Raw genomic sequence first — 25,280 nt, 5'->3', positions numbered from 1 at the left:
TACTATGAAGTGTACAAGTAGCAGCAAATGTTTAACTCCCACGAAAATTATGTGACTGAATACATTGTTCATAAAATACAGATGTCTCATGTTCCTTACCCCATTTGTCGCCAATAAGCACAGGGCAGCCGGCATGCAGGGTGTCGTCGTCTCCTGCTCCACTTCTGTGCAGATTCCACCAGAAGATGGCGGAGTTCTGTGTTTGGTTCAAATACAACTTCTTTAAGACCTGAACAAGGCTGAATTCTAGCTATTTCCTTTAGGGGGACGCAAGGCTATACTACTTCAGGACCAGCTGATGGAGCTGTAATTAAAAAAGGGGTCACTCTGTAATTGTCTATAAAAGACAAATTGCCAAATAATCAGCATTGTGTATGACACTATTTTATTTTTCTAATGGGGTAGGTGATAATCTGCCTAGCAACTAATGTGAAAAATGTAAGTAAAAACAATTATGGGAATAAAGTATGTGTACTGGTTTTTTTTTAAATATCTTATACAGTACAGGCTAAACGTTCGGACACACCTTCTCATTCATTGCGTTTTCTTTATTTTCACGACTATTTACATTGTAGATTGTCACTAAAGGCATCAACACTATGAATAAACACACGTGGAGTTATGTACTTAACAAAAAAAGGTGAAATAACTGAAAACATGTTTTATATTCTAGTTTCTTCAAAATAGCTACCCTTTGCTCTGATTACTTTTTCGCACACTCTTGGCATTCTCTTGATGAGTTTTAAGATGTAGTCACCTGAAATGGTTTTCACTTCCCAGGTGTCATAGTTTTGATGCCTTCAGTGACAATCTACAATGACTATTTAATCATGAAAATAAAAAAAACATATTGAAATGAGAAGGTGTGTCCAAACTTTTGGCCTGTGCTGTATGTTACATTATTTTATTAACATTAAAAACATGTTTTACTTCATTTGTACCTTATTTTTATCTTATTATATGTAAAATATATCATATACTGGATACTTGAATTATATTATTATAGCGTCAATCTATTCTATCTATATAATTACGTTTTGTATTTTGTTGTGAAGTTTTGCACAAAAATCCCCTTCAGGCCAAAAAAAGTAGTATAACAAATCTATAAATAATACACAATATTCATTTAAGCATATATGTGATGAAAAAAAATAATACAGTCATCACTCGTTTATCGTTGTTAATTGTTCCAGACCGGGCAAGTGAATTTTCGGCAAGTAATAATTCTAATTTATAAACCAAATATCTTCATAGTTAGAGCATTGGAAAAAACTGCTTACTACCGTCAAAATAAACATGTTCACATTATTACAGCCTTTTGGACATGAAACACCCATAGTCACCTCTGCATTTGTTTCGCATAATATACCTGAGTAGTCATGGTAATATACAATAACACATACTGTATACTGTACTGTAATACATATGGACATAAATAAGACACGCACGCACACACACACAGATCCTGAATGCAACCACTAATCCTCTGAAAATAATGCAACTTGTTTGATAATGATGATCTATTTTGCAATATAGTACAGTAGTTGACATTTATTTTAAGTTCATTTAGCAATTTTTAAGCTTGAAAGTGCTAAATTTTGGCCAAAAATAGCTAAAATGTACAAACAATAGGCATAATCAAACGTTAAACAGCAAATAACTGTAATAGCATTTTTTAAAAGAGTAAAGTAGCGAGGGGCAACTATAATATTAAATAGATATATAATAGCTTCTTAGTTGAAGCAAAAAAATAACAACATGGAGGCAGCTCCCGTGTTTACCTTCATGACAGGTACACTGAAGTCGGCGTAGATGAAGGCTGTGGCTCCACCAGCCTCGACAGAGCTGAGCTGTGGATACAAACTCCCTTTAAAGTGAAACTGCACTTTTCTATTTGTATTTTTCACATAATTTCCAATACATATGTGGGACAAGAACACACATCTTTTCCCTTTATTTGCATTCTAAAAGGTAAAAAACTGCTAGTAAGAGGCAGCAGGTAACAAAGTGCTCTAAAATACATGAAAAAAACAACAACATGCCGTGAGTTGCATATTAACCAATCTATAGGAACACTATTAATGTAAGCGCTAACACAGAGGAACTACTTTTATGGCGTCGTACAACTAGCGAGAGTAGCCAGCTACCGCTGCTGTTCACTGCTCCCCTCACCTCCCAGGAGGTGGAACAAGGGTATGGGTCAAATGCATGGAGTAATTTCACCACACATAGTGTGTGTGTGACCATCAGTGGTACTTTAACTTAATAATGTTAGTGCCAGGCTTGTCCCTGACAGTTTGGTTTTCTTTTAGTTTTTCCTCTGTGTATGTCTTAGTTTCCTGTCAGCGCTTTTATTTTAGTCATTTCCTGCTTTTCTCCCTGAGCGCTGTTTCCCCTCAGATGCGGCTGATTGTCACCTGGCCACACCTGGTGTCAATCAGCCCACTCCTAATTAAACCTGCTTGGTCCTCCCGTCAGAGCTGGGTTATTGTCATTAATGCTTTTCATAGAACCTGTAGCTGTTTGCAGCGTGCTGTCTTTTTGTTGCTAGTTCCTGTTTGCTGGATCCTGTTTCCCGTTTTCCAGTTTGGCTGTTCCTAGTTCCTGGTTTGTGTTTTTTCATTTTTAAAGATTAAATCATGTTTTCCTGCACAATGCCTGCCACCTTCTCTGCATCTTGGGGTTCGTTACAAACTCAACCTACGACTCCCAATAAAATAAGAAAGGAGTAGGAACTTGAGCTTGTTCTGCTGCTGTATTGTCTTTGAGTAAGGAAAAGTTCATACGAAATCATAAATAGTGCATCTCACTTGTACAGTAGAAGGTTGTGGTCAACTTTGAAATTCCACACGCTACCAACTTGAAACTAGAGGGCTCTCAACAAATGGAACGCAGTGTAAAACCATCGCTAGGAAGCATTTTCTTTCCGAGGAGTGAGGATTATTCTAAATTTAGCAGCTCCAGAAGGGAACAAGGACTGAAAGATACAACATCCCAGTGAGAGCAGACACTGTAAGTCACTGTCTTATTTTCTTGTTTGAAACGTTTAGGAATAGTGCTACATGATAGTGGTAGCAAACAAAAAAAGTGCTCTCTCTATGCGCTTTGCAAAATCACTGCAACTGAGAAAGAAGTTACAGTAGTGCTTAAAATTAGTAAAATATTCCAAAAATTACATGTTATCATGAGTGTGCCTGTTACTACATTACTTATACATTTAAAGCCAGTATATAAAATGGTGTTGGAGGTTTTTTGAGTGCTTTATTGGTGGAATAGATTGTATCTCCAGTTCCTGCATTGGTATCTTCCTCTTACTAGCAGCTGTTTACTATTTAGAATTCACACACAAGGGAAATACATGTTGGTTCTTGCCCCAGGATTGTGGATGATGGGCACCATTCCAAAAAAGGTGTGGACTTCCCCTTGAAAAAAAAATGTGTTCTTTTGTTTAAGAAGATGTAATGTTTTCATAGTCCACCCGCCGCTATGAAACATACTGCAGAGAGACTGCAGATGAGACTGACGCATGTTAAAGCTGTTACAGGGCTCAAGAAAAAAGGAGTCATACTGTAATTGGAGGTTGGAGGCAATGCTAGGCAGAGGAAACAAATCTAAAATCATGACTGTGTTAAGGATGAGCTCATAAGGATGTTGCTCCAGAGTTGAGCGGCACTCACGGCCAAACTATGACTTGTTTTTATTTTTAATAAGACTTTGAAACAGACAATAGAAATAGTGTGCAAAAAAAGACATGCTGTGCTAAAATAGCAATGATTAATAGATGACAGTGTATGACAACCATTATACAAATATGCTTTGCTTTTGTCTTTGGTGCCTCAATGGTGCAACATCTACATGCGTTGGTCATTAAAACAAAAACACTTACATAAATCATGAAGGTGGCCACCCGGTTGCCAGTATTCAGCCGAAACACAGGACTTGAGGGCGACTGGTTACGGAAATATTCAAAAGAAACGTCATTCTTTGCATAAGTCATTCTTTGCATAAGTCGAGTCATTCTTTGCATAAGTCGAGTCTTTTAGCGGAACTCACCGTGGCGTGGTCAAAGTGAGGTTCATAATGCCCACCGATGCCATAATTCACCACTTGGAGGTGCTCGCCAAACGGGTGTGTCACGTTGAGACCCGTGAGCGCAGAGATCCTGCGGTCCAGCTTGCCAACCATGGAGTGTGCTGTGTCCTTCAGCCAGGCACTGGAATGATAAGCAGTAACACATGTTGATGTTTGCATGCTACGCAATGCATGTTAGACAGGAAAAATGATCTTGGCTGCAACCTTGACCTCTAACCCTTAACATGACGCTTGGAGCTGTAGAAAGCTCTGATGCAAAATAACTTGAGCTGAAGTTTCCATTATTCCAATTTATTGTTAATTATTCATGTCTATAAGCAATAGAGTGTACTACTTGGCCACAACCAGCAGAGGCGCTGTTGAGTTAACGTGGACCCCGACTTAAACAAGTTGAAAAACTTATTCGGGTGTTACCATTTAGTAGTCAATAGTACGGAATATGTACTTAACTGTGCAATCTACTAATGAAAGTTTCAATCAATCAAAAAAAGTCTGTCTCATCCATCCATTTTCTACCACTTGTCCCGTTCAGGGTTGCAGGGGGTCGCTGGTGCCTATCTCAGCTGCATTCAGGCAAAAGGCGTTGTATACCCTGGACAAGTCACCACCTCGTCGCAGGGCCAACACAGATAGACAGACAACATTCACACTCACATTCACACACTCGGGCGAATTTAGTGTTTGCCAATCAACCTATCCCCAGGTGCATGTCTTTGGAAGTGGGAGGAAGCTGGAGTACCCGGAGGGAACCCACGGAGTCACGGGGAGAACATACAAACTCCACAAAGAAAGATCCCGAGCCCAGGATTGAACCCAGGACAACTCAGGACCTTCGTATTGTGAGGCACATTCACTAACTCCTGTGCCACCGTGCCGTATTTTCCGGAGTATAAGCCGCTAATTTTTTCCTACGCGGTTTACAAAACTTGTGGATTTTTCTTCACTAACGCCCATAATGTTTTGTATTCAACACTGACAGGAACACTGAAAATATGTGTTATTGTTTGTGCTAAGGTGCCATCTTTTGGGCGAGTTCGCTCACTGCACGTGCTGCGGGTTTAAAAACTGGAAAAAACTAATGTCTGTCCCGTTTTGTCTACTATTTGTCCAAAGCGGTTCTGCTTGAATAGAGATTCTTCATTCATCACTCCAAGCAACGTTTGTAAGTTTTACAATATAACTAAAACAATTTATACTTACTAAACCGTCTAATGTGTCATGTTTGTAGGCATGTTTTCATGCATATTTGTACGCGCTAGCTTAATGTAATCATCAGCGAATATGCTAACAAGTGTCTGTGTTGATATTATTTACTTACAATAGCATTCTTTTTGTATTGTTTCAGTTTCGTAAATTCACCAAAAGGTCACTTTTGGCGGTATTGAGTCTGTTTAGCTGATTGGAGAGCTAGCTTCCGTGGCTGGTGGGCCCATGACGAGGACTTCTGTTTTGTTTGATCAGCCGTTTTACTGCCGTGTGAAATGCACCATTTGAAACCAATTAAGGTATGTATATAAATATTTATAAAATCACTCGTACCACTAAATACAGTGTTTGCAGCCTATTGTCTGGAGCTTCTGATATATGTAAAAATATTGATTTATTCTAAAATTTAATGGGTGCGGCTTAAACACCAATGCGGTATGGTAGTTTTGCTGTCTGAAGAAGAAACTCTTTTGTAGCAAAGTATTCATTGTTTATTTTATTTAGATTTAAAAAAAATGTACCAACAGAAACCATATATTTTAAAAATATACCTATATTTAAATAATAAATGTCATAAATTATGAATAATTGTAGTTGATTAACATAAATAATCAATTATAAAAGGTAAAAAAATGATACCTAAAAATCAGAATCACAGTAGATTCCGCGCATATTCGCAGATTTTTTTCCCAATTTTTTATCAAATTATTGTTTTTAAAACGCGGAAAACCTACCCATTCAAGCATTTTCTCTCTATTAGTAGGCCTTTTTTTTTTAACAGGAAATCAGTTATAAATCTGTAAACATGAGGAAAGTATGAGGTACAAAACTGCGGATCTGTAGCTATCTAAAAAAAAGCGTTGATTAGGGAGTAAAAATGTATCACAAAGTTGCTATAAAGAGGCAAAAGTGTTGTCAACGTTTTAATCTTTAATGTTGATTCCCAGACATCCTAAAAAGGCGCTATCTATAAAAGAGGGAGTGAAAGCATGATTAACAGTGATGGGTACAAGAATAGAAATAGTCTGTAAACCAAATTAGCCCCTAAACTGAACCTAAATCCTGAATGAGGTTTGAGCACTTTCATTTTTACATGCACTTCCTGCATATTGTCTTTACTGAAAAGCACAGCAATTGTCATCATTTTCTTTCATTATCAGTCATTAGTGGCGAGCATTTAATGGAGCATCCATTATTTGCGTTATTTAGCTGAGGGTCTCGGGACCCGAGCCACAGTGGATAGCAGTATTCAACTGTAATCATTCAGTTGACCCATTTTTTTTATTAGTTCAAAAATGTTTTTTTAATTATGAATTATTATCATTAATTATTACATAGCTTGATTAAAAATAGTATTTGTATAAATACCAATTAATTAATTCATGCAACTACAAACGTAATTGATTGAGCGTTAAATTCCCCCAAATGACCACATTATAAAAAATAAAAAAACATACAGTACCTCTTGCTGATGCGATAGTCTACCGTGGCTTGTTTTTCTCCAGCTGCCACAACGGATCTTCTCAACTTGACAGCAAAGAGCAAAAATAAATAAATAAATAAATATCATATTACTCCTGACATTGCAAGCACAGATGGATCACCACAGGACGAGATGGCAGACGACCGAAAATCCAGGCGGCGTCAGGCCTTGGCGTGGAAAAGCCTTTCCCAAAGCTGCCACATGTGAAATTTATGATAATTAATGCTTCAAATTTACATTAAGCCACAAGTTCAGACAGCGGCCAAAAGTCTCCAGATGTTCTGACCTTGCCTTGCAATCATCTGTGATGAAGTGAAAGTGAAGTGGTGCCACGCTTTACAATTAGCGGACAATAAAAGTGAAACAAGGTTTTTGCACAAACATATTAGCTTTTCTGTCCTTTTTTTTTTTTTTTTTTTTTTTTCAAACCCCCTGTGCGAAGAAAGCCAAGTGTGGAAAACCCACTCAGCAGTGCCAAAACCTACAGCACTTCTAGGAACTCGAGAGTGATAGCCGAGAAACTCCTACATACATTCGCCGGTAAAAAGCTTTCATTGGAAGAAACGGTGTACAGATGAAAAAGCAAGGTTGAGAGCGCGTGCCAGCAAAACCCAGGAGGATCATTTGTGTTGCCTGGCCAATAATTTGTTTTATAATATATTCCTCCATCCTTAAAGGCCTACTGAAACCCACTACTACCCACCACGCAGTCTGATAGTTTATATATCAATGATGAAATATTAACATTGCAACACATGCCAATACGGCCTTTTTAGTTTACAAAATTGCAATTTTAAATTTCCCGCCAAGTGTGGTGTTGAAAACGTCGCGGAATGATGACGCGTATAATGATGCGTGCGTTTGACGTCTCGGGGTGTAGCGGACATTATTTTCCAGCCCGATCCAAGCTATAAGTAGTCTGCTTTAATCGCATAATCAAACAGTATTCTGGACATCTGTGTTGCTGAATCTTTTGCAATTTGTTCAATTAATAATGGAGAAGTCAAAGTAGAAAGATGGAGGTGGGACGCTATTAGTCTTTAGCCACACAAACACACGGTGTTTCTTTGTTTAAAATTCCTGAATGTGAAGCTTTACTATGGATCAGAGCAGTCGAGCGAACATGGATCCCAACCACATGTCAACCGGCAGTTTTCGGTGAGAAAATTGTGGTCTTACCGGAGACACCAGCGGAGCTTCGTCCTGCTGCAGCGCGTGACTTAATTCCCTCAGAGACTCTGGCGTCTACACACCCGTGGCCACACCCTTCCGACTTTAGGTACTGTATAATCTCACTAAAACAATAGGCAGATAAGGGATTTTCCAGAATTATCCTAGGAAATGTCTCTAATCACATCTGAATCACTCTCACTGCAATTTTTTTTTTTAAACTTATTTATTTATTTATTTTTCTTGTCCTTCACTCTAAATTTCCTCATCCGCAAATCTTTCATCCTCGCTCAAATTAATGGGGAAATTGTCCCTTTCTCAGTCCCAATAGCCCTTGCTGCTGGAGGCTCACATTATAAACAATGTGAGGATGTGAGGAGCCCTACAACCCGTGACGTTACACGCACACCGTCTGCTAATTCCGGTAAAGGCAAGGCTTTTTTATTAGCGACCACAAGTTGCGAACTTTATCGTTGATATTCTCTACTAAATCCTTTCAGCAAAAATATGGCAATATCGCGAAATGATCAAGTATGACACATAGAATGGACCTGCTATCACCGTTTAAATAAGAAAATCTAATTTCAGTAGGCCTTTAAAGCAACCCCGTCCTGCACGGAGGTCCTGGTTGGAAGTTCTGTCTGGCTATACTTTCATACACACACAGAGGGAGGGAGTGGATCAGTAAGTAAAACATACAGTTAACTGTAAACATCCGCATTACTATAAGAAACAAATTCCCTTTTTAAAGTCTAAACAATGTTGGCTATGCTGACAAAAGTTTTGGGACACCTGTGTAATGCAATAATTGACTGAGGGGATGCTTTCCTTCAGTTTTTGTCATGATCCATCATGACTGTTTTGGACCTTGGTGTTATTTTTCCAGTGTTTAGTGTTTGTTCCTGTCCAGCGATCTTATGTGGGTTCCTCTTCCTGTCTGTCTGGGACTCCACTATTGCTTCTGATGCCTGTTCTCCTAACCTGTCCCTGTTTGCTAATCAGGAGGGTTTATCTTCCACTGACGCTGGTTCATTGTTGGAGTGATCGTCTTGTGCCTTCTTGTGTTATTTTTTTTTCTTTTCTTGCCTTGCTCTACATTGTTTTGCTATCTTTTGCATTTCCGACTTTGACTGCTTGTCCAACGCCAAAGTTCTTTGTTCTGGATACTCTGCTTGGTATCTTCTACTTGCACACCGCCTGCATTCTCTGCAACCTGGGATCACGCCATCGACTGCAACTATAACACTTTTATTCCTGTTTTGTATACAATGTCAAAGCAAGGTTTTATCATAGCTCATAGCAAATGGCTAATGTAAAATGAAGCGATATGTTTACGCTAGTCAAAGATCCTAATGATAATTTTTATTGTCATTAAAAATAGGTTTATCTGCGGCAGCCGGCTCTGGATACATTTAAATATCCACAGATAGATTTGGCGCTTTATGTTAGGAATTCTCCACATTTATGCGGACACTCCTACTGTATTTTTGTAGCTTTTACTTGGAAAGTGTCATTTCTGCAAACAGTTTTGCTTTTCTTACTTAGGCTTGTCCTAGGTGTGTGTGATGTTTTATTGATACACTAATTGTTCCGATCAGTTATGCTACTGTTTCCCATACTGATCATCCTTGAGTGAGTTTGGCTGATACCGATTACACGTGTTAACTAACTATTTTATGTATTTATAAAAAATATCGGAAAAATATATTTGCATCCAAATCACGATAATTTGTTACGATTCTGACTGGCAAAGGGATCAATTTCCTGGCTTAGTCACTGCACGTATACATCATACATCAGCCGCTAAGAGGAGCTTTTGAACATGGAACCTGTTTGAAAATGTTTTAATAACATTTTTGTCATTGCTTTGTGTTTTTGTTTTTTTCCCGCAATTTAGTGTTAGTCCTGAGCGCTTTTTTCTAGGTTTAAATAAATGTACGTTCCAGCATGCTCTCCTTTTGGTTTAATTTCTTGTTGCTAAGTGTACTTTGTATACAAGGTTTTGCCACTCAACAGAACTTTGCTCGCTATGAGCGAAAAGTTATGTTCAATGCAGTCACACTTGATGACAGTAAATTTTTGTTCGCTACTTCTTTTTGGATTTTTTGCACTGTTCTCTGTGGATTAAAAGACTCTTGCCTGCACGCTGCTTTTCCTGCCTGTCTTTACACATCCTGAGGAACACGACCTTGCAACCTCGAGGCAGGGAAGTGCTCCGTCTGACAACCTGAATGTTAACTTTTATTTTAGCCAATTTTTCAGCCAAATACCTCAAAGTCACATAACATGGTACTTTACAAATGCTAACTGCTAATGTGCTAACTTTTTTTAGCTGTATCCCTCAGAGTCATTGATTGATTGATTGATTGATACTTTTATTAGTAGATTGCACAGTACAGTACATATTCCGTACAATTGACCACTAAATGGTAACACCCGAATAAGTTTTTCAACTTGTTTAAGTCGGGGTCCACGTTAATCAATTCATGGTAAGTCATAACTTGGTTCATGCCTAATTCTGTTAGCATGCGAGTGTTAGCATTTCTGTTCGGCCTTTTAACACCAAGATCGCCCCCTTAACAGCCATTAACTACCCGATCTTCCTGAAAGTTTGGTGGTTTAAATTTAAAGTTAAAGTACCACTGATAGTCACACACACACTAGGTGTGGTGAAATTATCCTCTGCAGTTGACCCATCCTCTTGTTCCACCCCCTGGGAGGTGAGGGGAGCAATGAGCAGCAGCGGTGGCCGCGCTCGGGAATTATTTTGGTGATTTAACCCCCAATTCCAACCCTTTATGCTGAGTGTCAAGCAGGGAGGTAATGAGTCCCATTTTTATAGTCTTTGTTATGACTCGGCCGGGGTTTGAACTCATGACCTACCAATCTCAGGGCGGACACTCTAACCACTGCATTTGCACTTTTAATTCCTTGTGTTGTTTTAATCCAATCTAATCCAATCCACTTTATTTGTATAGCACATTTAAACAACATAAATGTTTCCAAACTGCAGCACAACAATAGTTAAAACAATATTCAAATATCCTTAGCTCCACCAATGACTGAATAAAAAATAAAACTAATATAAAAATTAAAAAAACAACACAGAAAACACATAGGACCACACAACTCACGTAGTGTTAAAAGCCAAAGAATAAAAGTGGGTCTTAAGACGAGACTTAAAAACACTCCACTGTGGGAGCAGTTCTAACATTTAGCAGCTGGTTTAGTGATTAGCATGCATTCTTGTCAGCCCCTGCTTGCTCTTACTCGGTGTTTAACATAGTTAGCCTCATCCTCCACTGATGTTGGTACTTGTAGGAAATGTAGTTTAATTGAGGTGATGATTATCAATTTAGGGGAGCAGCTACGCACTGTGGACATACACGGTCGGCTGTTAGCCAGGGATCGGTTTTTGTGATTGGCATTGAAAGGCATTGATCGACATCGACCGATAACACACTTTTTCCACGGAAATGAGGAAATACTGATCGGCGGTCGATCGATTGGAGCAGCTCTATTTCTGATATCATTAAAGTTGGAATGACAGTTGTGTTTATTAAGGGAATAGCATCTGACTGATCAACCAATGAGCTAAAATGGCAAACCTGCATGCCCTAATTTAAGATTACAGTTTAAATAACATTGATTATATGCAAGTACATTTGCAGCCATAGTTTATACTGATATCTAAGAGGTGGAAATGTATTTCTAATTTCCTCGATTTTGCGTCCCTTATTACATACTGTATCTGCATTCATGGCCAGATGTGTAAATTTGATGATAACGTCGACTAACGCCACGAATGTACGCTATAGTTGCTAAAATTGGTCGCGCGTACCTCACAAATGCTGTCAAAGAGAGAGGAGCTTGAGAGAAGAAAAACATCGAACCATGTGATGCGTAGATGTGCTTGCGTGCAAACCTAAATTCAATCTAGGTCTGGATGGACTTATATTGAAAGTCACAGGAAGCGCCAAATATGGTAAGTCTTTTTCTACTTTTCAAGGGAAGGCGACAAACCAGATGGCAGATTCCAGCTGGAAAACCTTGAAAGCAATTTTTTCCCTTTTTGCGTTTTTCCTTCTTGACAAGAGTGCAGACAAGAACGTCTCTTCCTCAACTTTATTATCATCACCTCCTCATGTGCTGCAATGTGACCCACTCATTGTTTCCAATGGTTTGTTCTGGATGCTTTCATTCAACTGGAGTTTGATTAAAAGAAAAAAAAATAGCAGCAGTTCCCATGGCAACAGCATCCCAAGGGAGTGTAGTGGTTACTCTGATTCAGGGGTGCGATATTAAATCCAAAACATGTGTTTATATTTAATACAGAGCTCTAAACCAACTGTGAAATTAAAGTTTATTGAGAAAAATATGTAAAATAGGGATTTGATATAATCCTTAAGTGTTTCTCTTTTAATATACAGTATTAGGGATGGGTACATTGGTTTATGGTTTGAGTTTGTTTCAAACATGATACATCACAATTTCCAGTTTCTCTTTACAACATGTTCGAAAAGGTAGGACGAAGCAGAGCTTATCTAATCATACCTCTTTTCCATTACACAGCAATTGTTAACACTATTGTTCACTTCCTGTTTTCAATTTGTACACAGTTTACTCCATACATAATAGAACTCTAAAAATAAATAATTACATAAATAAATAATAAAAAATAAAGTAAGTTGTATTTTATACAGTGAGATGAATAAGATTATCAATGAATTCAAAATGTTTTTCATGGTTCTTCTTCTTCATACTTTGTAAACACTTTAAGTTTGAACTGTTTCTTAAACTGGATCGTATTAGACTTTGTTTGATTTCTTTACTTAATCCATTCCATAAGTGTTGTACGTGCGTACAAATGTTTTAAGTTACATTTTTCTCCGAAGTTTTATTTGTCCTCTTTTTTTGAGAAGAATTGTTGTGTCTTCTTGTGTAGCAGGTAATGTTTGCTTTGTACATAAGTTTAGCAGTTTGCAAATTTACTATATTGTGTAATTTCGATATTCTTGCTTCAATTATGTATTATTCTAACTGAGGTCTTTTGTAACACAGTTAGCAACTGAAGTGTACTTTTGTAGTTATTCCCCCATAATACTACTACACAATAACTCAGATATGGTAACACTAGTGAACAGTAGAGAATATGGAGGGTTTTTTTGTCCAATACATATTTTACTTTACTCATTATTGATGTATTTCTTGCCACATTATGTTGTATATTTTAAATGAGATTTCCAGTTTATTTTATCATCAATTATTACACCCAAAAATTTGATTTATTTTACTCTTTCAATGTCTACTCCGTCTATTTGTATCTGTGTTTGGCTTTCGCTAATACTATTTTAGTTTTACTGAGATTTAAGTATAGTTTGTTTTGGTCGAACCATCTTTTTAATTTGTTGATTTCTTCTGTTTTTATTTGAACTAGCTTCTGTGTGTTCTCTCCTGAACAAAATGCATTTGTATCGTCTGCAAATAATAAAAAAAAAGTATTTCATAACTTTACAAATGTTGTTTTTGTAGAGCTTGAACAATTTTGTTCCCAGTATTGATCCCTGAGGTACGCCACAAGATTTTTTTAGCGTTGTAAATGTTTGTGTTTGCCTACCTTCACATATTGCTTAACTGAGATCCCTCTGTTTGGTCGGTAACACTATAAAACAGCTTTGAACTCTCGCCATATAATCTCAGTGTGGCTTCTGGTTACGAGGCAACCGCTTTGAATTGTTGTGGGGGTTGTTAGCTTGAGGCTAACGGCTCTTCCAATTCGCTTTATTTCAGCGAATCTGTGCCTCGCACTGTATCTAAAGCAGTTCGAAGATGCCAGCTAAGTCCCCTCAGAGAGTTGACAGGAAGTGACAAATTTTTATTTCTAGAAATGTATCTAGTTTAAGAGTCATTTACTTATTTTTGGTCACTGACTTTACATTATTGATCATAATTTTAGCGTGAAGAATTATATTTTGTCTATTGTAGTTTAGAAATGACAACACTGAGAAAATAACTGTTCAAATATGTTATTTTGTTTTTTCCCCCACATATAAAATCTTGCTTAAAGATTCTGCAACATCTCGAGGATGCTTTATTTAAGAATTGCGAGTTGAATAATGCCTATTTCAAGAATAAAATACTTATTTCTAGCTTATAAGCTTTGCTAATTTCTAGATACACACATTTTAATTTAGTTTTATCAAGTAAAATTAACTAGCTGCAAAGCCAGATCATTTCACCGGATTGAAAATGTTTATATTTCATCTGCTCTTTTTTGCGGCACCTCATTTTGATGGGTATTTAACTCGAGAAAATGTTTATTAGCTCATTTTGACGAGGAATTTATTTCGACAGAACACTAGCTGACTTCGGAACACTAGCTGACTTCGGTCAGCTAGTGCTCTCAAATACTGCCTAGCAACTACTCAGTGGCCTATTGGTCAGAGTGTCTGCCCCGAGATCGGAAGGTTGTGAGTTCAAACCCCGGCCGAGTCATACCAAGTACTATAAAAATGGGACCCATTACCTCCCTTCTTGGCACTCAGCATCAAGGGTTGGAATTGGGGGTTAAATCACCTAAAATTATTCCCGGGCGCAGCACCGTTGCTACCCACTGCTCCCCTCACCTACCAGGGGGTGAACAAGAGGATGGGTCAAATTTCATCACACCTAGTGTGTGTGTGTGACAATCATTGGTACTTTAACTTTAAGTGGTAAAATAATCCTGTTTATGTATATTGCTGCATCCAGTAGTGAAGTAAAATGAGCTATCAGTTGAGAACTTGCATGATAGACAATAATTTATTTTTGCTGTTTGTTCATATGACGGAAAGTTGCAACGCGGTTGGTTCCAGAAAGCACTTTTATGGCATAAAAGTTCCATGAGGGAATTTAATGACAGTATTTCTAATATTGAACATGTGAAATCCCTAAACCCACAAGCTGATTCAGTTCAATTCGACTCAGAAAAGTATGTATCCATAAATCCGGTCAGGCTTTGTGTGTTCACTACAAGACGAACAAAACCAAACAAGGCCGCCAAAAATAATTACTATATTGAAGTGACCCAAAGTACTGATAGGTGGGAACAATAAAGAGACACAGGTTGAACCAAATGAATAATTTAAAAAAGTACTTACTCCCTGCTTGGCGAGGGTCTTGATGTCGTCAGACTCCGTGTCTGTGATGAAGTTGTGGTACCTGACCACGTACGGCTGCAGGCTCAGCACTTCACGTCTTACAGGCATCAGCGTCAGCGCCGGGCTCCCGTTGGTGAAGTAGTCGCAGAACAGTCTGCGGTTCTGATGATAAATGTTTTATGAGGGCAACAGTTTGACCCTGGAACAGATTATTTCTAATCTGTATTGCTAAATTGCTTGAGTCACAGTGAGTGGGAAGCAAAGTTTACCTGAGAGCTTCGGGTCTGGCACAGTCTCTCGTAAGCGTCCCTGGTTCTTAAATATTTGGATGTGGGTCTCGTCAGGCCTGGGTCACGGAGCGACGCGGGCGGCCTTGCTGTCAGTAACCTTTCGTATTTCTCAACGTTTTCCAAGACCCTTCCATTCATTGGGTCTGAAAGGTGAACAGGTGGGATTATGGAACATTGATCATGTGTTTGTGAAAGCGATTACCATGATGCAGCAACTCCTGAGACAGACACAGAGCGTGGGAGATGTTTCCCGTCTGAAACAATGAGAGACAATCAGAGGACTGTGGTACAGTTTTTACAAGTGTCCCGGCTTACTTTAAAGTGAGAGAATGCCAGGTGGTCCAGGGCGTCCTCCAGCGTGCCCTCGTTCTCGGGGCTCCACTCTCCTCCCGAGCCCCTGAAGAGCTGCACCGACTCCTCCAGCCATGGAACCGAGTGGTAGTAGTCCTCCTGCTCGTAGGCCACCTGTGTCAAGACACTCATACGTTGAGATGCTTCTATGGTTATCATCACACTTTTCCACCCTTTCCGTGGTGTTGTCACAGGAAAACCCACATCTGTAGTAAATCCTTTAAATTCAAGGGTCACGTTGATACATTTTGTACGATAAAAATACTAAAACCACTGCAATCTAAGCCAATCAATATATGCTAAACTATCTGAACACAACATCAAAGCTGTTAGCTTTGTTTTATCAGTAACAAACCATATTTTATGTAATTTTGCCCTAAATTAAGCATTTTCAAGCATAAAAATGGTTAAAAATTCCGAAACTACTCTAGCATTGGCCTTTAGACGAGTCCAAAACAATGAGACTGCGTTGTTCAATATCGAGGCCACTGATTGGCTCGGGCTTAGGTAGCATTGCTAACATTAACATGCTAACTTTTTCAGGCAATTTTTCAGCCGAATGCCTCAGACTCATATAACTTGGTACTCGACACATGCTAATGTTAGCATGCTAACTTTTTTTTAAGCCAATTTCGCATCTGAACACCTCAAGAGTCAAAGAACTTGGTAGTTAAAAGGTGGATAATTGATGAGCCTTTTGTCTGCTTTTGTGTATTGCTGCACCATATTGGGGACATTTTAAAAGAGCAGTTGTCTGTGGCATATGGCAATATTTGACTGATGCATGTTATTCACGTGTTTATTTTTTTATTTTTTTATTTGATATATACTTGTTGTGGGTCACTTGTTTGGGAGAGAAAAAATAACATGGGTTAAGTTGTATTTATGGACTGTATATGTAAAAAATCCAATAAACAAATGTTTAAAAAAAATAAAGAGTGTCATGCCATAACTGTGGATTTTGTGCTTCCTCGATGCAAGGATGATGCGGGACGAGTCAGGCATGAATGTAAGTACATTTTTATTTGTTACTAAAAAACAAAAGGCAAAACAAAAAGCACGCTCAATGGCGGATAATAATCTATGCTAAAACGTTAACAAAAACAGCACAATGGCATGGCTAAATAAACAAAAGATGCTAACAAAGATACTCAATAAACCAAAAACAGCACTTGGGCAAAAGAATACATGGATCTTACGTGGCGTGGTCCAAAGGTTTAGCAGCGTGGCAAGGCGTGGAGGTTTGTACTAGAAATGAAAGCATGAGGCAGAATGCAAAAATCCCAGAACGATAAACAGAAAGCAAGTGACATAAATAGTGGCCGTGGTAACTAGAAACAGGTGTGAGAGGCTGATGATCGGGGCGTGACTAGGGGAAACTAATGAGTAGCTATGGTAACAAAAACAAACCAGGAAGTGAAAAGACAGAACCAAATGTCCAAAAAACCAAACCAAACATGACCAAAACAAAACATGATCCATAGGTGTGAAAAAGAGTCAAATAACTTGGTACTTGACACATAGGGCTGGGCGATATATCGAGTTTGTAAGATATAGCGATATATTTTTAAACACCATATGAATTAAGAAAATATCATAGTATCGATATAATTTTTTTCACGTTAAAATGACCAAACGCCGCTTATTTGTTGTCTTCCTTGTTCTCACCCTGCAATACTCCATGGGCTATTAAACCTCTCCTCTTCCCCTTCCAAGTGGCGCTTGTCATCTCCCCGCCACTGCATTGACCCACAACAACAACTCACAAGCAAATATGGAGCCTGTCTGTGCCACCACCAGTGACACCACCAGCTATGTTGCTTAACTACATCTCCCAGTAGAATGGCATTAGCTTCGCCACTTTTTAAAGTCCCAACGATGGTCACATTTGGTGGTGAAATTTGTCCTGTGCATTTAACCCATTCTCAAGTTCACCTCCTGTGCGCCGCGCTCGGGAAAGTAGCGATTTCCGATAAGTCTTGTACGTGCAAACACATGTTTTAAGTTGCATTTTCCCCCAAAGTTATATTTCTCCTCTTTTTTTGAGACACATTGTTGTACATTCTTGGGGAGCAGGTTATAGTTTGCTAGTTTGTACATCATTTTAGCAGTTTGCATATTTACTATATTGTGGAATTTTATTATTTTTGATTCAACACATAAAGGGTTTGTATGTTCTCATGTATTAACTAATACTTTTTGTAACTTTGTTAGTGACTGAAGTGTACGAATATATTTCTATTTGAAAATAAAAAGATAAATACACAAATAAAAATTATGACTGAAGGGATTAACATTGAGCGAGTTGAGCAAAGTAAATTCCTCGATGTAATAATTGATAAAAATTTTAATTGGAAAGCATATAATAAATATATTCATTTAAAATGATCAAGAAGCATTGGAGAGCTGGCAAAAGGACGACAAGAGCTAGATGGAAAATCCCTCCGGCAACTTTACTCTTCACTCACTTATCCTTACTTAAGTTAATGTGCAGAAGTTTGGGGAAATAATTATAAAACCAACATACATCCCTTAACAATCTTACAAAAACGGGCACTTAGAATTATGCATAATGTGGGGTTCAAGGAGCAGACAAATAGGTTATTTTTAAGGTCAAAACTGTTAAAATGTCCACATTTAGTAGAATATTTGACAGGGATTATCATGTTTAAAGCAAGAAGTTATAGATTGCTTACAAATATTCAAAGCTTATTCATACAAAGAGATGTGGTGTATAACCTCAGAAGAACGGCAAAATATAAACACACTGTAGCACTTAACACAAGGAAAAGTTTTTGTGTCTCAGTTTGTGGGGTGAAAATATGGAACAGCCTGAGTGATGAGCTCCCACAGTTCAAACATTGAGCGTTTTAAGAAATTGTACAAATCTAATATTTTGGTTCGGTTTAGTGAGGTCTAGGCTCATTTTGAATATGAGAATGAATGACTTATATGACTTACTTATGATGATATATTGAGAATTGTAAGAACATCGTTCTGGGCAAACCGAGTTGTGTGGATCCAGATGAATGTGATACAATGTGGTCCAGAGGAAACTGGATATTAGTAATAGTGAACTACGTAAAAAAAGGCGAGGGTTTCAAAAAGTTTATACTTCTTCCCATTACCCATTTGAGATATGTTTAATTTGATTTAATTTTCTTAATTCAATTGCAGCTGAGCTAGGCTCCAGCTACCCCTGCGATCCCAAAAGGGACCAGCGGTAGAAAATGGATGGAATTTTATTGTATTTTTTTGTGAAATAATGATATTGCCATTGGATATATGTTTGTATATTATGTACTACATGTACGATATGGAACTGACTGTGACATACTCAATAAACAACAATCAATCAATCAAATACTTTTGTAGTTATTTCCCCATATTTCTAGACAATAACTCAGATATGGTAACACTAGTGAACAGTAAAGAATATAGAGTGTTTTTTTTTGTCCAATACATATTTAGCATTTTTCATTATTAATTTATTTCTTGCCACTTTATGTTGAATGTTTTTATATTAGATTTCCAGTTCATTTTGTCATCAATTATTACACCCAGAAATTTGATTTAATTTCCAATTTCAATATCTACTCTGTCTATTTGTATTTGTGTTTGACCTCCTCTTCTACTGTTACCGGATAGCATTATTCAAGTTTGACTAAAATAATGGCCATACAGTATGAAGGTACTTAGACTTAGACTAACTTTATTGATCCACAAGGGAAATTGTTCCACACAGTAGCTCAGTTACAAAGGATGGAAAGTGTAAGAATGGAAAGGATAATGCAGGTATAAAGTAGACTAAAAATGTACCATAGTAGCAATATAAAATATAACATATATATAATATCTATATTTTATATATACTGATCTATTTATTATATACTGTACTTGGAGAGCCAAGTATATTCTAATGTGGTACTTGGTGAAAAAAAAAAAAAATAAATAAAAAGGAAAAGTTTAATAACCACAACATTTAACAAATGTAAAATAATGCTGAGAGTATATTTCTTATGATCTAAAATGGTTGCAATCTTATTGCAGCGCCATTTTTTTCCGGATATTTTTTCTCTGAAACCATACTCATGAATAAACAAGATAAAGTCAAAGACAAATGTTTTCAAATTCTCTATACACTCATTTTTCCAGCACTTTGGAAAATACTTCTTAACGTCCCGTTAAAGTACTCGTATCCATGGCTATAATATATTATGACGTTTTAGTCAATATTGTTGTTGTTGTTGATCTCAGTATTCACATGCAATTTATGATCTCTGATTTGAAACAGAATCATCTTGCCCTTGTGTGGAGCAGAAACAACAGCGCATAGCCCTGGATCCCTAATGAACTCCAAGAGTCGTAAAAGAAGGCTTTTAAGACATATGCAGGCAGTTGCTTGACTGACAATACCTTGGGCGCGAGCACGTACGTGTGCACGTGACCTCATCTTTGTCCAAACACCGTTTGCAGCATGAGAGAATGTCTTTTCCACTCGTCTCCCTGCCCTGACACATCACACCGCCGTACATCTGCGCTGGAATGCGCTGTGGCATTGTGGCTCCCCGTACTGCAGACTCATCTTCACGTGAAATAAGACGCTTTGGATTCCAACCAGCGCGCTGGGGAATCCAGTTGTGTTCAAGGCACTGTGAGCAGCAGACATACTGACTGTAAGGTTACTGTAATTCTGCCTAGCAACAAATGGCTGCTCCAACCTAATTAATAATAACATTGCTGCTTATGCTAACAGGTCCAATGACACCATCCTTCTATCCATCCATCCATTTTCTACCGTTTATTCCCTTTTGGAGTCGCGGGGGGCGCTGGCGCCTATCTCAGCTACAATCGGGCGGAAGGCGGTGTACACCCTGGACAAGTCACCACCTCATCGCAGGGCCAACACAGATAGACAGACAACTATCAGACTCACAGTCACACACTAGGGCCAATTTAGTGTTGCCAATCAATCTATCCCCAGGTGCATGTCTTTGGAAGTGGAAGGAAGCCGGAGTAACCGGAAGGAACCCACGCATTCACGGGGAGAACATGCAAACTCCACACAAAAAGATCCCGAGCCTGGGATTGAACCCAGGACTACAGGACCTTTGTATTGTGAGGCAGACGCACTAACCCCTCTTCCACCGTGAAGCAATGACACCAGTTGATACTAATTAATGACATTTACTCGTGTAAAGGTTCTACAACCACACCCTGAAACCAACAGCTACAGTAGGAATCTCCATTTACAAACGTTTCTGTTAGATCGTGCCAAATATTTCTCTGTATACGAACACTTCATTAATTCGTTGTGTCCCATGTTAGGCTTTGTCGGTCTTGAACCCTAAATGCAGAGACAATAGTAGGATTCATGCACCTGGGAAGTGCAGAGAAAACGCTTGCACGGGCAAAACCAGTCACAATAAGACACAATGATCGAGTACAGGACAGGCTGGTTTATAAAGGGGCCTGATTGGCAACATGGAAAAGGTGAGGGTGACAATGATTAAACCAGAAGAGTTGTGAAGGCAAACAGGAAGAAAAATTAAAATAAAAGGTCATGGAAGGAACCTCATACACAAATAAAGTCAGATCCTGACATCATGGTGATTTCCATTTGTACCGGGAAGTTGGAATTTCCGAGTACCTAGTCGGAATTTCAACTGAACGCACCACGAGGTCTGATTTTCGACTCTCACCACCCCCGAGTTGGTTTTAGAAATGGCTGCTCTGGATGTAAACAATGATTTCAACTTCTATAAAATCAGTTTTTTGAACTTCCGATTAGTTTTCTTGGCAGTAAGTCAGCCACATACATAATGTTTTGTTTTATATTTGTATACGATAATGCCACTGTAGTGAATTGATTAACGTGGACCCCGACTTTAACAAGTTGAAAAAATTATTCGGGTGTTACCATTTAGTGGTCAATTGTACGGAATATATACTGTGCTGTGCAATCTACTAATAAAAGTCTCAATCAATCAAAAAATAGTGTAAACTGCATTTATTTGATGAGGTATATATAGTGTCTGTGTTTCTTCTTCATCCACCCCGTTTAATGTTTGCAGAGAGAGTAAATATTTTCCCATAAGTTGTTTATATTCAGTCAAAGCACGCACAAAAATAGCTTTCGTAGATGTGGCCATCTCGATTTCCGACATCGTCAATGTAACGCTCACAACTCGGATATGACATCATTCCTAGCTCAGACTTCCCAGGTAAATGAAAAGCAGCATTAAGTTAACAGCAGCCATTTTGTATTTGCTCTTAATGAACAGATTGAGGAAGGTGACTTCTGTCACATAGGGGGAGTCACAGCTCACTGCAAGGTTTGTTCTCCCGGGATGCAAAACTTGACAACTCCGGACGAAAGCGGGAAGGTAGGACTTGATTTATTCTTCATAAATCATCCAACAACCAAGATACAGGCAAAACAACAAAAAGGCAAGTGTGCCTAACAAACGGGAAGCTAAGACTTAGCATAGGCTAGGGAACAGACAAATCTTACTTGACATGAGCGTGAAGCAAACAATGAAGCCACCTCGAGTTTGGCGAGCAATGTGAATAAATAGCTCTCTGATTAGTGCTCAACAGCAGGTGAATGTGCCAAACACTAATCAGAGGCAGGTGAAACCAAATAGTAACCATGGTAACCAAAACAAACACCCAATGTGCACAAAGCAGGAACTAATGGAGTCCAAATCTAACAGAACATAACTAAACAAAACATGAGCCAGACCACGGATCATGACAACTTCCTCAATAAAATAGAACCTAAATGAAAAAAAGTTTGACACCTCTGACACAAAGTGTTTATGCCAGCAGGAAGGGGATTCATTTGCCCCATTCGTCGCAGTTTACATGACACATGAAACGTGACAAATTTGAGGTGTGCACCATCCACTTTTTAATGTGGCAGGAGAGTGTGTTAGAGAATATCTCAAAGGTGTGCTGCATTACCATTTACAATCCTCATGAAAGACATGAGGATGGATTTTAATTTTTTTTAATGCAATAAGTAACCCTCCAGATACCGATATATAAATACTCCATTTACATTTTGTGACATGAATATTAACCAATTATTAGTGATATCAATCCTATTATCACCTGGATAGTAGAAGGATCCCCCAAGGGAATAAGCGGTAGAAATGGATGGATAGTAGAAGGGTGAGGACGTATTCCAATAAGTTGGTACACTGGGAAAGCCAATTTCATCCCAGAAATGGTAAGAATGACACGAAAGGACGCTTGGTTCCACCGCCCTTTTCTTCACAAAAATCTAACATCTAAATGGGAACATATGAACATCCTAGCAGTCGGCATCGTAATGACAGTAAACCTTGTATTGTAAGTGATATTTTATTATGCTTGTCGGCTCTCATGAATTCTGCAGTGAGTAATAACCAGTGATGGAGTTGAAAAACCTCATCTGGCTCTTTTCGAGAGCCAGCTGTAAAGTAAAGTAAAGCCGCTGCTCCTCCACAACGAGAAGAGCCAGATGAGGTGGTTCGGGCATCTGGTCAGGATGCCACCCGAACGCAACCCTAGGGAGGTGTTTAGGGCACGTCCAACCGGTAGGAGGCCACGGGGAAGACCCAGGACACGTTGGGAAGACTATGTCTCCTGGCTGGACTGGGAACGCCTTGGGATCCCCCGAGAAGAGCTGGACGAAGTGGCTGGGGAGAGGAAAGTCTGGGCTTCCCTGCTTAGGCTGCTGCCCCCGCGACCCGACCTCGGATAAGCGGAGGAAGATGGATGGATGGATGGAGTTGAAAAAAAATCCAACTGCGTTTTTGAAATTATTGAGCCGCTTATGCTTAAAATGAGCACAATATGTAGATATTAAATGTTATTATAGTATATAATAAATATATATCTTTAAAGCATGTTTATAAAACCTTAATAGACCTTTTTGGATGTTTTTTAACGGCTTTATAGGCTGCTATGGGCTCCATTTTTAGCCGACTTTATTTACGAATTGGAATGCATTAAAAAATACATCCGTCGTCATGTCTTTTTTACTGATTGACAACCATACGCAAAATTCCCCAAAAAAGTGCAGTTCCCTATTAAAATGCGTTTTGTGGCAATTCCAACGTTGACCACAGCATCAGTTGCTATATAGAGTGGCAGTTTCCACTGCAAAATGATTGACCCAACCTCTTCCTCTCACGCGAGATCCGTATGAGTCCCTCTCCCCTGTTGTAGTGCATAATGTAACAACTGTAATAATGTACCTTTCCAACCAAGAAGCAGTCATCACCAGACAGCGACACAGACACAGACGGTTTGTAAACGTCCACCAGTTTTCCGTCCGCCACTCTCCGGAAGCGACCACTCGCCAGGCTGGCCACGTGGAGCGCGTACACATCCTGCAACCTCATCAGGCCCCTGGCGGCCCCCCGCAGGTCCTCCAGTTTGGGCAAGTTGGCCTCTTCTTCCTCGTAACTGGACCTGAGGGCTGGATGTGGGTCAGAGGACAGAGGGGTGGGGGGGCTGAGTCATCATCACCAGATGTGTGCGTGTGTGTTGAAAAAATTTATAAAATAGAAAAATAATAATGAAAATAAAATTAAATATATATAGATAACACTATTACTATTACTAATAATAATATACATATATTGTTTCAAAAACCATGTTTGTTTGTTTACCTTGTGCGTTCTCTGAGGCTTCATGGCTGTAAACCACATTGAGCCACTCGGAATGTAGACGTTTGATGAGGGTGAACGCCACCAGTGGGTTGGCCATGGCGTTTGGCGAGCCTCTGTAGGTGTCACTGTGCAGGTGCGACACCTTGGAATAAAACCTGCAATATAGAATTAACCCTTTATTAGGCACAACAGCACAATCCAATTTAGATGTTTCCAACATGAACGACCATTAAAGCTACTTTGACAAAATGGCAACATTTGATTTTACTCTCCTTTGTCTTGTGAAAAAGAAGCTTATGTTTCTGAGTTTAACAGTGGGAGAGTTTATGCACATTTTACTCTGGGCAAGGTGGCGAGCTTCACGTTGAAGACCCCCAAACTAATGTACAAGAACACAAGACATCGGTTTACTTCAGGAAAATGCATGCAAAAGACATTCGTAATGAAATGCTGTTTCAGGTTGGTCATTAGTAAAAACAGATTTTACTCTGATTGTCAATGGAAAATTGTCCAGCAACCCATTTTGTGACTTAAAGGCCTACTGAAACCCACTACTACCAACCACGCAGTCTGATAGCTTATATATCAATGATGAAATATTAACATTGCAACACATGCCAATACGGCCTTTTTAGTTTACTAAATTGCAATTTTAAATTTCCCGCGAAGTGTCGTGTTGAAAACATCGCGGTATGATGACGCGTATGATGACTCGGGCGTTTGACGTCTCGGGTTGTTGCGGACATTATCTTCCAGCCCGATCCAAGATATAAGTAGTCTGCTTCAATTGCATAATCACACAGTATTCTGGAAATCTGTGTTGCTGAATCTTTTGCAATTTGTTCAATAAATAATGGAGAAGTCAAAGTAGAAAGATGGAGGTGGG

At 38.8% G+C, this 25,280-nt stretch overlaps 1 protein-coding gene across 2 annotated transcripts in view; it reads right to left on the bottom strand.

The window, feature by feature from the left end:
* p4ha3 (prolyl 4-hydroxylase, alpha polypeptide III) overlaps nt 1-25,280 on the bottom strand; it is a 36,282-nt gene that overhangs the window by 7,357 nt on the left and 3,645 nt on the right. The window contains exons 2-12 of one of the 2 annotated variants that reach the window (XM_061877343.1): nt 24,395-24,549; nt 23,978-24,201; nt 15,696-15,845; nt 15,583-15,634; nt 15,360-15,523; nt 15,091-15,252; nt 6,761-6,825; nt 4,054-4,213; nt 3,887-3,949; nt 1,782-1,850; nt 100-196 (exon numbers count right to left, since the gene is read on the bottom strand). In XM_061877343.1, coding sequence (XP_061733327.1) covers nt 100-196; nt 1,782-1,850; nt 3,887-3,949; nt 4,054-4,213; nt 6,761-6,825; nt 15,091-15,252; nt 15,360-15,523; nt 15,583-15,634; nt 15,696-15,845; nt 23,978-24,201; nt 24,395-24,549 — 1,361 coding nt within the window. The remainder of the gene's footprint in view (nt 1-99; nt 197-1,781; nt 1,851-3,886; nt 3,950-4,053; nt 4,214-6,760; nt 6,826-15,090; nt 15,253-15,359; nt 15,524-15,582; nt 15,635-15,695; nt 15,846-23,977; nt 24,202-24,394; nt 24,550-25,280) is intronic. The other variant, XM_061877344.1, reaches the window with a different exon arrangement.

This window comes from Nerophis ophidion, linkage group LG18, assembly GCF_033978795.1.
Source record: "Nerophis ophidion isolate RoL-2023_Sa linkage group LG18, RoL_Noph_v1.0, whole genome shotgun sequence".
NCBI classification, from domain to species: domain Eukaryota; kingdom Metazoa; phylum Chordata; class Actinopteri; order Syngnathiformes; family Syngnathidae; genus Nerophis; species Nerophis ophidion.
Note: the sequence above shows the minus strand (reverse complement) of the source record. Positions and strands in the feature narration are given on the sequence as shown.